Below are 16,618 nucleotides of genomic sequence, written 5' to 3'. Positions count from 1 at the left end.
TGCTTTGCCACTAGACCCTTCTGTTCCTGAGGCATGTGTATAACCTGGCTGAGGCACACCCGGAAGGCTGTTGGGAAGTCTAAATTTATACCGCATGCTCTGCGTTATCTCCGGCTTTGATCCGATGCGCATGGGACAGAATTGGAGCTCAAACACATGCAATTTGACACTTTTCATCCGATTTATCGGACCGATCAGTCAGAGCATTATCTGGGATTGGCCTGGAAAACACATGCATGTCCCTGCCATTGCAGCGTTTGCATGCCCAGCCCGGGGGCCGCCAGTGACGTGTGAGAGCTTTGCTGTCGAGCCCCTAACATGCAGCCTAGCAAAGTTTTGTAAAACTGCAAATGAGTCTGAATCAGGCCCCATGTACGGAGGATTGAGGTGTGACATAGGGTGCCATCACTAGTAAACCTTCTAAACAAGATAAGTGGCCCCTAACAACAAATCAGATCATGCTGTGGACCGCACTAGGTAAATGACAGCTAGAAGATGATTGGTTGCTATAACAACACCTCCATCTCTGCCTTGTGTAATGTTAGAGCAGTGTCAGGGCTCAGCTCCACCTCACCATGCTGGCACTGCGGGGTGACCTGTGATTGGCCGGCCGGTGGGTGTGTCCACCAGTGTGTATACAGCGCGTGAACTCCCGCAGCTGCGGCCGCTGTGATTGGTCAGTGCATGCGGGGGCGTGTGAGGGAGCGGCGCGGGGATTGGATAGCGGGTGATGTGCCGGGTGCAGTGTGTACAGTGGGCGCCGGCCCGCTGCTGCTGACTCAGTGCTCGGCTTCCAGACGCGTCGCAGGGGACCATGGTGGACAGCGTGTATCGGACCCGCTCCCTGGGGGTTGCGGCGGAGGGGCTTCCGGATCAGTACGCGGATGGCCAAGCAGCTCGTGTCTGGCACTACTACATCGGAGACAAGCGGAGTCGCACCGATGAGTATCGCTCGTGGATCCTGTCACTGCTGCAGAGGCATGGCTGCCGGACCGTGCTGGACGTCGCCTGTGGCACAGGGTGAGCTCAGTGTTACTGGTACGCGGTGGGGAGGCCAGCTTCCATGTCACTGCTGCAGACTGATAGCCCGACCGATCCTATCCGTGACATACAGCTGTCACTAATATCACATTGACAGTCCCATCCACATTGCATATACCGGTGACAGTCCCATCCACACTGCATATACCGGTGACAGTCCCATCCACACTGCATATACCGGTGACAGTCCCATCCACACTGCATATACCGGTGACAGTCCCTTCCATACTGTACATATTGGTGACCGTCCTGTCCATACTGCATATACCGGTGACAGTTCCTTCCATACTGTACATACCAGTGACAGTCCTGTCCATACTAGTGACAGTCCCGTCCATACTGTACAAACTGGTGACAGTCCCATCCATACTGCATATACCAGTGACAGTCCTGTCCATACTGTATATACCAGTGACAGTCCTGTCCCTACCGGTGACAGTCCCGTCCATACTGCATATACCGGTGACAGTCCCTTCCATACTCCATATACCGGTGACAGTCCCGTCCATACTGCATATACCAGTGACAGTCCCTTCCATACTGTACAAACTGGTGACAGTCCCATCCATACTGCATATACCAGTGACATTACCGTTCATACTGTACATACCAGTGACAGTCCTGTCCATACTAGTGACAGTCCCGTCCATACTGTACAAACTGGTGACAGTCCCATCCATACTGCATATACCAGTGACAATCCTGTCCATACTGTATATACCAGTGACAGTCCTGTCCATACTGGTGACAGTCCCTTCCATACTGTATATACCATTGACAGTCCCATCCACACTGCATATACCGGTGACAGTCCCGTCCATACTGCATATACCGGTGACAGTCCTGTCCATACTGCACATACCGGTGACAGTCCCTTCCATACTGCACATACCGGTGACAGTCCCGTCCATACTGCACATACCGGTGACAGTCCCGTCCACACTGCATATACCGGTGACAGTCCCGTCCACACTGCATATACCGGTGACAGTCCCGTCCACACTGCACATACCGGTGACAGTCCCTTCCATACTGCACATACCGGTGACAGTCCCTTCCATACTGCATATACCGGTGACAGTCCCATCCACACTGCATATACCGGTGACAGTCTCATCCACACTGCATATACTGGCGACAGTCCCGTCCACACTGCATATACCAGCGACAGTCCCGTCCACACTGCATATACCAGTGACAGTCCCTTCCATACTGCACATATTGGTGACCGTCCCGTCCACACTGCATATACTGGCGACAGTCCCATCCACACTGCATATACCGGTGACAGTCCTATCCACACTGCATATACTGGCGACAGTCCCATCCACACTGCATATACTGGCGACAGTCCCATCCACACTGCATATACTGGCGACAGTCCCATCCACACTGCATATACTGGCGACAGTCCCATCCACACTGCATATACCGGTGACAGTCCCATCCACACTGCATATACCGGTGACAGTCCCATCCACACTGCATATACTGGCGACAGTCCCGTCCACACTGCATATACTGGCGACAGTCCCATCCACACTGCATATTCCGGTGACAGTCCCATCCACACTGCATATACCGGTGACAGTCCCATCCACATAGCATATACCGGTGACAGTCCCATCCACACTGCATATACTGGTGACAGTCCTGTCCACACTGCATATACCGGTGACAGTCCCTTCCATACTGCATATACCGGTGACAGTCCCTTCCATACTGCATATACCGGTGACAGTCCCTTCCATACTGTACAAACTGGTGACAGTCCCATCCATACTGCATATACCAGTGACATTACCGTCCATACTGTACATACTAGTGACAGTCCCGTCCATACTGTACAAACTGGTGACAGTCCCATCCATACTGCATATACCAGTGACAGTCCTGTCCATACTGGTGACAGTCCCTTCCATACTGTATATACCATTGACAGTCCCTTCCATACTGTATATACCATTGACAGTCCTATCCACACTGCATATACCGGTGACAGTCCCGTCCATACTGCATATACCGGTGACAGTCCCGTCCATACTACACATACCGGTGACAGTCCCGTCCATACTGCACATACCGGTGACAGTCCCGTCCACACTGCACATACCGGTGACAGTCCCGTCCACACTGCACATACCGGTGACAGTCCCTTCCACACTGCACATACCGGTGACAGTCCCTTCCATACTGCACATACCGGTGACAGTCCCGTCCATACTGCACATACCGGTGACAGTCCCGTCCATACTGCACATACCGGTGACAGTCCCGTCCATACTGCATATACCGGTGACAGTCCCGTCCACACTGCATATACCGGTGACAGTCCCTTCCATACTGTACAAACTGGTGACAGTCCCATCCATACTGCATATACCAGTGACATTACCGTCCATACTGTACATACCAGTGACAGTCCTGTCCATACTAGTGACAGTCCCGTCCATACTGTACAAACTGGTGACAGTCCCATCCATACTGCATATACCAGTGACAGTCCTGTCCATACTGTATATACCAGTGACAGTCCTGTCCATACTGCATATACCCAGAGCCAAATTTCCCATTAGGCACGTGAGGCACCGGCCTAGGGGCTGCACATGTTTGGGGGCGGAACTTGGATGCCTGGGATAGTACTGTCAGCCCAAAATGTACCAATAACTGCAAAATATCCACTGTACTATATTCCATCTTAAATAGAGTGTAAATGGATAGGACATGCAGATACTGCCCCTGTAACTGTCCTACTTAGTAATGTATTCATAATAAAAGAACATGTCACAGTTAGTGGCTTTTTTTAATAAATGCAGTATATTGGCTATTATTAAATGAGGGCTTATAAGGAATCAATAAAAATGATACAATTAGGCAGGGGGGGGGGATGCGAACATTATTGTTGTGCCTAGGGGCGCCCTCATCCCAAAATCAGCCCCTGCATATACCAGTGACAGTCCTGTCCATACTGTATATACCAGTGACAGTCCTGTCCACACTGCACATACCAGTGACAGTCCTGTCCACACTGCACATACCAGTGACAGTCCCATCCACACTGCATATACAAGTGACAGTCCCGTTCACACTGCATATACCGGTGACAGTCCCGTTCACACTGCATATACCGGTGACAGTCCCGTTCACACTGCATATACTGGTGACAGTCCCGTCCATACTGCATATACCGGTGACAGTCCCGTCCACACTGCATATACCGTGAAAGTCCCTTCCATACTCCCGTCCATACTGCATATACCGGTGATAGTCCCGTCTATACTGTACATACCGGTGACAGTCCCGTACATACTGGACATACTAGTGATGGTCCGTCCATACTGGACATACTAGTGACAGTCCCATCCATACTGGACATACTAGTGACAGTCCTATCCATACTGGACATACTAGTGACAGTCCCATCCATACTGGACATACTAGTGACAGTCCCATCCATACTGGACATACTAGTGACAGTCCTATCCATACTGGACATACTAGTGATAGTCCGTCCATACTGGACATACTAGTGACAATCCCATCCATACTGGACATACTAGTGATAGCCTCATACTGGACATACTAGTGACAGTCCTATCCATACTGGACATACTAGTGATAGTCCGTCCATACTGGACATACTAGTGACAATCCCATCCATACTGGACATACTAGTGATAGCCTCATACTGGACACACTAGTGACCGTCCTGCCCATACAGTGCATACTATACTAGTGGCAGTCCCTTCCATGCTGTATATACACTAGTGACAGTCCATCTATACTGTACATACTAGTGACCATCCGTTCCATACAGCAAATTGTTTGTAACACATTTCCTCATTACCCTGTACGCCCACTAATCTCCCTGCCTTGTCACCCCCTACTGTCACCCCTTATTTATTTATTAACAGTTTCTGATCCCTCACCTCGTCCTGTCGCTGGTCCCCTGCTCCCTCACCCCGTCCTGTCGCCGGTCCCCTGCTCCCTCACCCCGTCCTGTCCCCGGTCCCCTGCTCCCTCACCCCGTCCTGTTGCTGGTCCCCTGCTCCCTCACCCCGTCCTGTCGCTGGTCCCCTGCTCCCTCACCCCGTCCTGTCGCCGGTCCCCTGCTCCCTCACCCCGTCCTGTCGCCGGTCCCCTGCTCCCTCACCCCGTCCTGTCGCCGGTCCCCTGCTCCCTCACCCCGTCCTGTCCCCGGTCCCCTGCTCCCTCACCCCGTCCTGTCCCCGGTCCCCTGCTCCCTCACCCCGTCCTGTCCCCGATCCCCTGCTCCCTCACCCCGTCCTGTCCCCGATCCCCTGCTCCCTCACCCCGTCCTGTCCCCGATCCCCTGCTCCCTCACCCCGTCCTGTCCCCGATCCCCTGCTCCCTCACCCCGTCCTGTCGCCGGTCCCCTGCTCCCTCACCCCGTCCTGTCCCCGATCCCCTGCTCCCTCACCCCGTCCTGTCGCCGGTCCCTGCCCCCTCACCCCGTCCTGTCCCCGATCCCCTGCTCCCTCACCCCGTCCTGTCGCCGGTCCCCTGCCCCCTCACCCCCTCCTGTCGCCGGTCCCCTGCCCCCTCACCCCGTCCTGTCGCCGGTCCCCTGCTCCCTCACCCCGTCCTGTCGCCGGTCCCCTGCTCCCTCACCCCGTCCTGTCGCCGGTCCCCCTGCTCCCTCACCCCGTCCTGTCGCCGGTCCCCTGCTCCCTCACCCCGTCCTGTCGCCGGTCTCCTGCTCCCTCACCGTGACGGTGTCCATGTTGACATTCGGGACGAAAAAAAAAAAAAGGTAAACCTCATGTCCACATTTTGACTGTAGACTTTGTCAGCAACTATACAAGTCATCACCGTTCACACAGGGGACCTGCACATGCGCTGAGACCCAAACATCGGAACGAGGCCCCCCCCCTCCCCCGCTCACAAATACACAACCCCCCACCATTCCCTGTCACTAATACACTCACTCTGATCCCCTACACCAGTGTTTCCCAGACCTGCAGTTCATGGCTCACTCATAGGACCTGATTCAGCTTGGCTCGCTGGGCAGCATACATTCGCACCTTAACGCCGCTCCGCCGAACGCCCCCACCCGCTGCCTGAATCCCTGTGCTGCCATTGGATGCTTTCTCTCCTGCCTTCAGAAATAACAGTCAGTCTAAAGTGACTTTTTTTTTAGAGGGGGCGGGGCATCATGTGACATCAGCTGCCCGCCCCGAGCAGGCATTGGCCAGCCTGTGTTCCCATGGGAACACCCAGCGGTTTCATGTGGATTTCCATAAAATTCTGGGTGTTCCCCTGCTCCAGGCCAGTCTCCACCCCCCTTCCTCACCCTACCCGTGCGAATGCCCCAGCGAGTGTGATCGGCGTTCGCACAGGGGGTCTGCACATACGCAAATACACGCATGTGCAGACACCACCACCATCGGAACGGGGCCAATCTATGTTGAATCACCCCCCATAGTCCAGTTCCAGTTGCACGAGAGCATGTAGCTTGATGATCCCCTCAGTCCGTGTTATTGATACACCTGTGCTGAAGCTGGAACATTCCCACTGTGTGCACTATGGACTGGATATGAGAGGCAATGTCAGTGCTGGAGGAGGCGGATACCACCCCCTGTCTGCATGTGCGATCGCAGTTCTAGAGGGTTCTCTTCTGCAACTGCAGCCTGAGTAAGTCTAACCTTACTCAGGCTGTCTGTCCCAGTGCGGCTCATGATGCCAAGGAAACTGAACCGCATGGCACAGTCCTTGGCCTGGCTACTCCTTGAAAATGTGGGCAACACCCCCCTGTTTTCAGCAGTGCCACTCATCCCTGCCCTCAAACGCTTGTTAATCAGGCAGAGGCATTCGCAAATCTCCAATGCTGTTGCAGGACGCTATTGCAGCTGGAGGCGGGGCCAGGCACGAGCAGACCACCCACCGCTCCCTCAGAGTGTGCCCTCTCCTCTGCCACTGATACACTGATCTGACTCCCTCCTCTGCCACTAATACACTGATCTGACTCCCTCCTCTGCCACTGATACACTGATCTGACTCCCTCCTCTGCCACTGATACACTGATCTGACTTCCTCTCCTCTGCCACTGATATACTGCTCTGACTCCCTCCTCTGCCACTGATACACTGCTCTGACTTCCTCTCCTCTGCCACTGATACACTGATCTGACTCCCTCCTCTGCCACTGATACACTGATCTGACTTCCTCTCCTCTGCCACTGATACACTGCTCTGACTCCCTCCTCTGCCACTGATACACTGCTCTGACTTCCTCTCCTCTGCCACTGATACACTGATCTGACTTCCTCTCCTCTGCCACTGATACACTGATCTGACTTCCTCTCCTCTGCCACTGATACACTGATCTGACTTCCTCTCCTCTGCCACTGATACACTGATCTGACTTCCTCTCCTCTGCCACTGATATACTGCTCTGACTCCCTCCTCTGCCACTGATACACTGCTCTGACTTCCTCTCCTCTGCCACTGATACACTGATCTGACTCCCTCCTCTGCCACTGATACACTGATCTGACTTCCTCTCCTCTGCCACTGATACACTGCTCTGACTCCCTCCTCTGCCACTGATACACTGCTCTGACTTCCTCTCCTCTGCCACTGATACACTGATCTGACTCCCTCCTCTGCCACTAATACACTGATCTGACTCCCTCCTCTGCCACTGATACACTGATCTGACTCCCTCCTCTGCCACTGATACACTGATCTGACTTCCTCTCCTCTGCCACTGATATACTGCTCTGACTCCCTCCTCTGCCACTGATACACGGCTCTGACTTCCTCTCCTCTGCCACTGATACACTGCTCTGACTCCCTCCTCTGCCACTGATACACTGATCTGACTTCCTCTCCTCTGCCACTGATACACTGCTCTGACTCCCTCCTCTGCCACTGATACACTGCTCTGACTTCCTCTCCTCTGCCACTGATACACTGATCTGACTTCCTCTCCTCTGCCACTGATACACTGATCTGACTTCCTCTCCTCTGCCACTGATACACTGATCTGACTTCCTCTCCTCTGCCACTGATACACTGATCTGACTTCCTCTCCTCTGCCACTGATATACTGCTCTGACTCCCTCCTCTGCCACTGATACACTGCTCTGACTTCCTCTCCTCTGCCACTGATACACTGATCTGACTCCCTCCTCTGCCACTGATACACTGATCTGACTTCCTCTCCTCTGCCACTGATACACTGCTCTGACTCCCTCCTCTGCCACTGATACACTGCTCTGACTTCCTCTCCTCTGCCACTGATACACTGATCTGACTTCCTCTCCTCTGCCACTGATACACTGATCTGACTTCCTCTCCTCTGCCACTGATACACTGATCTGACTTCCTCTCCTCTGCCACTGATACACTGATCTGACTTCCTCTCCTCTGCCACCGATACACTGATCTGACTTCCTCTCCTCTGCCACTGATACACTGAGCTGACTTTCTCCGCTGCCACTGATACACTGAGCTGACTCTCTCATCTGCCACTGATACACTGATCTGACTCCCTCTCCTCTGCCACTAATACACTGAGCTGACTCCCTCTCCTCTGCCACTGATACACTGAGCTGACTCCCTCTCCTCTGCCACTGATACACTGAGCTGACTCCCTCTCCTCTGCCACTGATACACTGCTCTGACTCCCTCCTCTGCCACTGATACACTGATCTGACTTCCTCTCCTCTGCCACTGATACACTGATCTGGCTCCCTCTCCTCTGCCACTGATACACTGATCTGGCTCCCTCTCCTCTGCCACTGATACACTGATCTGGCTCCCTCTTCTCTGCCACTGACACACTGATCTGACTCCCTCTCCTCTGCCACTGATACACTGATCTGACTCCCTCTCCTCTGCCACTGATACACTGATCTGACTTCCTCTCCTCTGCCACTGATACACTGATCTGACTCCCTCTCCTCTGCCACTGATACATTGATCTGACTTCCTCTCCTCTGCCACTGATACACTGCTCTGACTTCCTCCTCTGCCACTGATACACTGATCTGACTCCCTCCTCTGCCACTAATACACTGATCTGACTTCCTCTCCTCTGCCACTGATATACTGCTCTGACTTCCTCCTCTACCACTAATACACTGATCTGACTCCCTCCTCTGCCACTGATACACTGATCTGACTCCCTCTCCTCTGCCACTGATACTGATCTGACTCCCTCTCCTCTGCCACTGATACACTGATCTGACTCCCTCTCCTCTGCCACTGATACACTGATCTGACTCCCTCTCCTCTGCCACTGATACACTGATCTGACTCCCTCTCCTCTGCCACTGATACACTGAGCTGACTCCCTCTCCTTTGCCACTGATACATTGATCTGACTTCCTCTCCTCTGCCACTGATACACTGCTCTGACTTCCTCCTCTGCCACTGATACACTGATCTGACTCCCTCCTCTGCCACTGATACACTGATCTGACTTCCTCTCCTCTGCCACTGATATACTGCTCTGACTTCCTCCTCTACCACTAATACACTGATCTGACTCCCTCCTCTGCCACTGATACACTGATCTGACTCCCTCTCCTCTGCCACTGATACACTGATCTGACTCCCTCTCCTCTGCCACTGATACACTGATCTGACTCCCTCTCCTCTGCCACTGATACACTGATCTGACTCCCTCTCCTCTGCCACTGATACACTGATCTGACTCCCTCTCCTCTGCCACTGATACACTGATCTGACTCCCTCTCCTCTGCCACTGATACACTGATCTGACTCCCTCTCCTCTGCCACTGATACACTGATCTGACTCCCTCTCCTCTGCCACTGATACACTGATCTGACTCCCTCTCCTCTGCCACTGATACACTGATCTGACTCCCTCTCCTCTGCCACTGATACACTGATCTGACTCCCTCTCCTCTGCCACTGATACACTGAGCTGACTCCCTCTCCTTTGCCACTGATACACTGATCTGACTTCCTCTCCTCTGCCACTGATACACTGATCTGACTCCCTCTCCTCTGCCACTGATGCGCCGATCTATCTATTCTTTCGATGACGTAAATATAGATGCCCTAAAACAGAGATTATTGGATGTTTTCAAGTCACAAAGGGTCTGTTAGGTTGTGTATAGGAGACATGTCACTGAATAATGCATCCTATTGTCTCTCTAGTAACCGGCATTCTAAAGTGTATTATTGTAGTAAGTATAGGCATTTGGTGCTATGTTATGTCTGCTTGTTGTCCCTCCCTATCTTTCACTATTGTATAGGTAAGTACATGTAGAGGCTGAACCGCCCTGAAACATTAGCATTGTATTTTGGGATATAAAAAAACCTCCATGTAAATGAACCACACAGAACATCAAGTTCCCCACGTGCACAAACACATGGCACCAACCCCTGCCACATCAGTCTCTGGCATCCTAGACCTCGCTCCATTAGACTCTCCCCGACCTTGCAAAGCTTCAATCGTGCACTGAAAACTCACCTATTCATCAAAGCGTTCCCTTCCACTGCATAAACCAGCTGGTTCTCCGACCCCTTGCCTGTTTACATCCTGCTATCTAACCACCACCCCCTCGCTTGCACCTCTTGTAATCTGTCTGTCTCCCCTTCCTACTAGATTGTAAACTCCTCTGAGCAGGGCCCTCTTCCCTCCTGTTGTCAAAGCCCACTTCTCTTCACATCGTCACTCACAGCTCTCCTATACTCCAACACTCAGTGACCATCTTCGTCTGCATACTCATCTCCATCATTGGCCTCAAGCCTCTAGTTGTATGTTGATTGGGTCCTCACTACTTATATCCAAGCTGTAATGTGTATTGAACTGTGGCGCTCTTTATTTGTACTGTATTTTTGTTATTTATTCAATGTTATGCCAAGTTTTGTCTCCCTGTATTGTTCCTTTGTATGGCGCTGCGAAACACTTGTGGCGCCTTATAAATAAAATAATATTAATAATAATAATAATAATCCTACTTGTAGTGCAGGTCTGAATGTGTCTCTGTTACTGGCAGCATTTGGCAGGGTCCCACTGGGGGCAGCTGTGGCAGTGCCCTCTGGGTTTCAAAGGTTGATGCACCCAAACAGAGACGTCTGTATTGACTGGGGTTATGCAATAATCAGATAACTGTGCCCAGAAGCCAATGTCTAGCATTTTCTATTATACTCTGGGCTGACTCCCAGTATACTGAACCCTTCGGCTTTGACCCTGACTTTGTTCTCTGATAATTGCCTGTCCTCTTACTGTACGGAACACAAGGCACTAAACCAGACCCTAGAATTCTAACTCTGGTTCACCACATAGTCACTACATGCTACTGGCAGAAGTACCTACAGTATGCTATTCACACTGGTACACCCTCACACCTACCCTACTCCCACCTGTACTACTCACACTAATACACCCTCACACCTCCCCTACTCCCACCTGTACTACTCACACTGGTACACCCTCACACCTCCCCTACTCCCACCTGTACTACTCACACTGGTACACCCTCACACCTCCCCTACTCCCACCTGTACTACTCACACTGGTACACCCTCACACCTCCCCTACTCCCACCTGTACTACTCACACTGGTACACCCTCACACCTACCCTACTCCCACCTGTACTACTCACACTGGTACACCCTCACACCTCCCCTACTCCCACCTGTACTACTCACACTGGTACACCCTCACACCTCCCCTACTCCCACCTGTACTACTCACACTGGTACACCCTCACACCTCCCCTACTCCCACCTGTACTACTCACACTGGTACACCCTCACACCTACCCTACTCCCACCTGTACTACTCACACTGGTACACCCTCACACCTCCCCTACTCCCACCTGTACTACTCACACTGGTACACCCTCACACCTCCCCTACTCCCACCTGTACTACTCACACTGGTACACCCTCACACCTCCACTACTCCCACCTGTACTACTCACACTGGTACACCCTCACACCTCCCCTACTCCCACCTGTACTACTCACACTGGTACACCCTCACACCTACCCTACTCCCACCTGTACTACTCACACTAATACACCCTCACACCTCCACTACTCCCACCTGTACTACTCACACTGGTACACCCTCACACCTCCCCTACTCCCACCTGTACTACAATCACTGGTACACCCTCACACCTCCCCTAGTCCTACCTGTACTACTCACACTAGTACACCCTCACACCTCCCGTACACCCACCTGTACTACTCACACTAATACACCCTCACACCTCCGCTACTCCCACCTGTACTTCTCACACTGGTACACCCTCACACCTCCGTCTACTCCCACCTGTACTACTCACACTTGTACACCCTCACACCTCCACTACTCCCACCTGTCCTACTCACACTGGTACACCCTCACACCTCCCCTACTCCCACCTGTACTACTCACACTGGTACACCCTCACACCTCCCCTACTCCCACCTGTACTACTCACACTGGTACACCCTCACACCTCCCCTACTCCCATCTGTACTACTCACACTGGTACACCCTCACACCTCCCCTACTCCCACCTGTACTACTCACACTGGTACACCCTCACACCTCCCCTACTCCCACCTGTACTACTCACACTGGTACACCCTCACACCTCCCCTACTCCCACCTGTACTACTCACACTAATACACCCTCACACCTACCCTACTCCCACCTGTACTACTCACACTAATACACCCTCACACCTCCACTACTCCCACCTGTACTGCTCACACTGGTACACCCTCACACCTACCCTCCTCCCACCTGTACTGCTCACACTGGTAAACCCTCACACCTCCCCTCCTCCCACCTGTACTACTCACACTGGTACACCCTCACACCTCCCCTACTCCCACCTGTACTACTCACACTGGTACAACCCTCACACCTACCCTACTCCCACCTGTACTACTCACACTGGTACACCCTCACACCTCCCCTACTCCCACCTGTACTACTCACACTGGTACACCCTCACACCTCCCCTACTCCCACCTGTACTACTCACACTGGTACACCCTCACACCTCCACTACTCCCACCTGTACTACTCACACTGGAACACCCTCACACCTCCCCTACTCCCACCTGTACTACTCACACTGGTACACCCTCACACCTACCCTACTCCCACCTGTACTACTCACACTAATACACCCTCACACCTCCACTACTCCCACCTGTACTACTCACACTGGTACACCCTCACACCTCCCCTTCTCCCACCTGTACTACACTCACTGGTACACCCTCACACCTCCCCTAGTCCTACCTGTACTACTCACACTAGTACACCCTCACACCTACCCTACTCCCACCTGTACTACACACACTGGTACACACTCACACCTCCCCCTACTGATACCTGTACTACTCACACTGGTACACCCTCACACCTCCCGTACACCCACCTGTACTACTCACACTAATGCACCCTCACACCTCCGCTACTCCCACCTGTACTTCTCACACTGGTACACCCTCACACCTCCGTCTACTCCCACCTGTACTACTCACACTTGTACACCCTCACACCTCCACTACTCCCACCTGTCCTACTCACACTGGTACACCCTCACACCTCCCTTACTCCCACCTGTACTACTCACACTGGTACACCCTCACACCTCCCCTACTCCCACCTGTACTACTCACACTGGTACACCCTCACACCTCCCCTACTCCCACCTATACTACTCCACTGGTATACCCTCACACCTCCCCTACTACCACCTGTACTACTCACACTGGTACACCCTCACACCTCCCCTACTCCCACCTCCCCCTACTCACACTGGTACACCCTCACACCTCCCCTTCTCCCACCTGTACTACTCACACTGGTACACCCTCACACCTCCCCTACTACCACCTGTACTACTCACACCTGTACTACTCACATTGCTACACCCTCACACCTCCCCTACTCCCACCTGTAATACTCACACTGGTACACCCTCAGACCTCCCCTACTCCCACCTGTACTACTCACACTGGTACACCCTCACACCTCCCCTACTCCCACCTGTACTACTCACACTGGTACACCCTCACACCTCCCCTACTCCCACCTGTACTACTCACACTGGTACACCCTCACACCTCCCCTACTCACACTGGTACACCCTCACACCTCCCCTACTCCCACTTGTACTACTCACACTGGTACACCCTCACACCTCCCCTACTCCCACTTGTACTACTCACACTGGTACACCCTCACACCTCCCCTACTCCCACCTGTACTACTCACACTGGTACACCCTCACACCTCCCCTACTGCCACCTGTACTACTCACACTGGTGCACCCTCACACCTCCCATACTCCACCTGTACTACTCACACTGGTGCACCCTCACACCTCCCATACTCCCACCTGTACTACTCACACTGGTACACCCTCACACCTCCCCTACTCCCACCTGTACTACTCACACTGGTACACCCTCACACCTCCCCTACTCCCAACTGTACTACTCACACTGGTACACCCTCACACCTCCCCTACTACCACCTGTACTACTCACACCTGTACTACTCACATTGCTACACCCTCACACCTACCCTCCTCCAACTGTACTTCTCTGGGGATGGGTCTCCTGTCAAACAATTTGGAGTGAACATTATTTCCTGCATTCAAAGGGGCGCATTTATCAAGATCGTATTTTACAATGAGATCTGGGCGGAATATTACCGGCCAGGATCGCATTTTAAAATGCGATCATATCGGGGCAATGTATCATTTTTAAAGGTGCAGGGACAGGGCTCCGATAGGAGCCCGTCCCTGCGAAGCCCTAACCCGGAAGCTGGGAGGTCAGCGCATGCGCGGTTATGCGCTGACCCCCGCCGACCTCTCTGACCGCACTGCCCGAGCAGGGCAGTGCGAAGTGTAGCCATAGGCTACAATGGGCTATCGCCATATCAGAATGGCGATAGCCCAGGGCTGCGATGCCGGGCTATCCGATGTTGATACATCGGGCAGCTTCGCATCCCCCATAGAAACCTATGGGGGATGCGACCGGCAGTGCTGCAGGGAGGATCCCTGCTGCCGGTCCCCCTTTGATACATTTAGGAGATAGTTAATATTTGTGGCTGAACCCCGAAAACGTGCGTGCGCAAATATAGTTTGATAAATGGCCCCCAAAAATCTGCACACTGAGATATGAGCGGGGCCTTTATGGAGATGCGTCTTCTACTATGGCCAAGTCTTTGTATCCTTGTTCCCCACTTGGTTTTGTACTCCTGTTAGCAAATTCAAGTGGGAGGGGCTTTGAGAACCCCCCGGCAGCAGAAGAGCGACCTCTGAAGGCCTGAAGTAGGACAACCTGGCTAAGGTTGAAAGGTCGACAATGGCAAGGTCGAATTCGCAGCTTTGAGAGTACCACAGATGCCGCACTGTGACTGCTGGTCTGCCTGCCCCCCCCCCCCAGCACGCCACATTCGTAGACACTGGCTGCGAATTGATTTTTAACATAAACAAGCATTCGCAGGCCAGGGGGAAACTCCCACATCATTCGATGGTTGCCGACCATCAAATGATGTGAGTGCACGCATATCGTAGATTTGTGTGTACCCTCGAGAGGTAATGGGCGGGCAGTTGATATCCGGTGATGTGACTGGCTGTTCCGATGGGCGTGACTATCCACCGCCGCCCCACCCTCCCCGCCCGCTGTGCACCTGGCGAACAGTGGCCGTACGTACTGGGCATACAAATGGGCAGAAATGCAGCTGTGCACATGCCGAACATGGGACCCCGTGCAGACGCTGGTTTATAATGGGGGCCCCAGACCACCACTGACGATGACAGGAGTCCCGGGCCGCCGCTGCTGGGGGACCCAGACCATAGTTGCCGGCTCTGTCAGGCAGGGGGGCGGGGCCATTTCCAGGACTGGAAAAAGAGGTGGTCCGGGGGCGTGGCCACACAGATGATGCCCTGTTGGGGGCATGTCTACAGCGTCACGGCATTTTAGCCCCGCCCTCCGCCGTGCAATGCCGGTATTTCGGTCATTGCACTGCGGGGAGCTGGGCTAAAATGCCGCGATCGCGGCATTTCACTGTGGACCCCCCCCGCCGAGGGACACATCGCGGGAGCTGGGGGGATATGCGGGAGGTTTGCAACCATTTCCGGGGGACCGGGAGGGAGACCCGATTTCCGGGACCCTCCCGGCCATTCCGGGAAGGTAGGCAACCCTGACCCAGACTCTACCACCACTGTAACTTCCACGGCTGCATTGTGTGAACGTATACAATTAAATGTATTGTTCACCTTGAAATCCGGTCGTCCCGCCATCCAGCCAAAACGCAGCATGCTGCGGTAGGACCCGGCGGTTGCAGTCTCATGGGCGAACGTGTAGGAGATGCTGAACGGGACCCGCTAAAACGCTGTGTGTGGCTCCAGCATTAGTGATGCCACTGATTTCTTCCTTTCCTCGTTTGTCGGTTTATTTCTCCGTTTTATACCAATTATTTGCCCACTTATAGTTACTGTATGTGTGTTACTTACGTGTCATGTTCTACTGTATGGAAATTCCCTGCACACACTGAGGAAAAATAAATCACCATAACAGGATATATTTTATTCCACATATATTTAGTT

The 16,618-nt window shown here is 53.1% G+C and overlaps 1 protein-coding gene across 1 annotated transcript in view; it reads left to right on the top strand.

Annotated features, from left to right (window-relative positions):
- Window positions 1-746: 746 nt before the first annotated feature.
- GNMT (glycine N-methyltransferase) overlaps window positions 747-16,618 on the top strand; it is a 37,461-nt gene continuing 21,589 nt past the window's right edge. The window contains exon 1 of the mRNA XM_083175326.1: window positions 747-1,020. Coding sequence (XP_083031452.1) covers window positions 815-1,020 — 206 coding nt within the window. The 5' untranslated portion in view covers window positions 747-814. The remainder of the gene's footprint in view (window positions 1,021-16,618) is intronic.

Source organism: Crinia signifera, chromosome 3 (assembly GCF_055691185.1).
Source record: "Crinia signifera chromosome 3, ASM5569118v1, whole genome shotgun sequence".
Classification (NCBI taxonomy): Eukaryota; Metazoa; Chordata; class Amphibia; order Anura; family Myobatrachidae; genus Crinia; species Crinia signifera.
The sequence above is the reverse complement of the archived record's forward strand: the minus strand, read 5'-3'. Positions and strand labels throughout refer to the sequence as shown.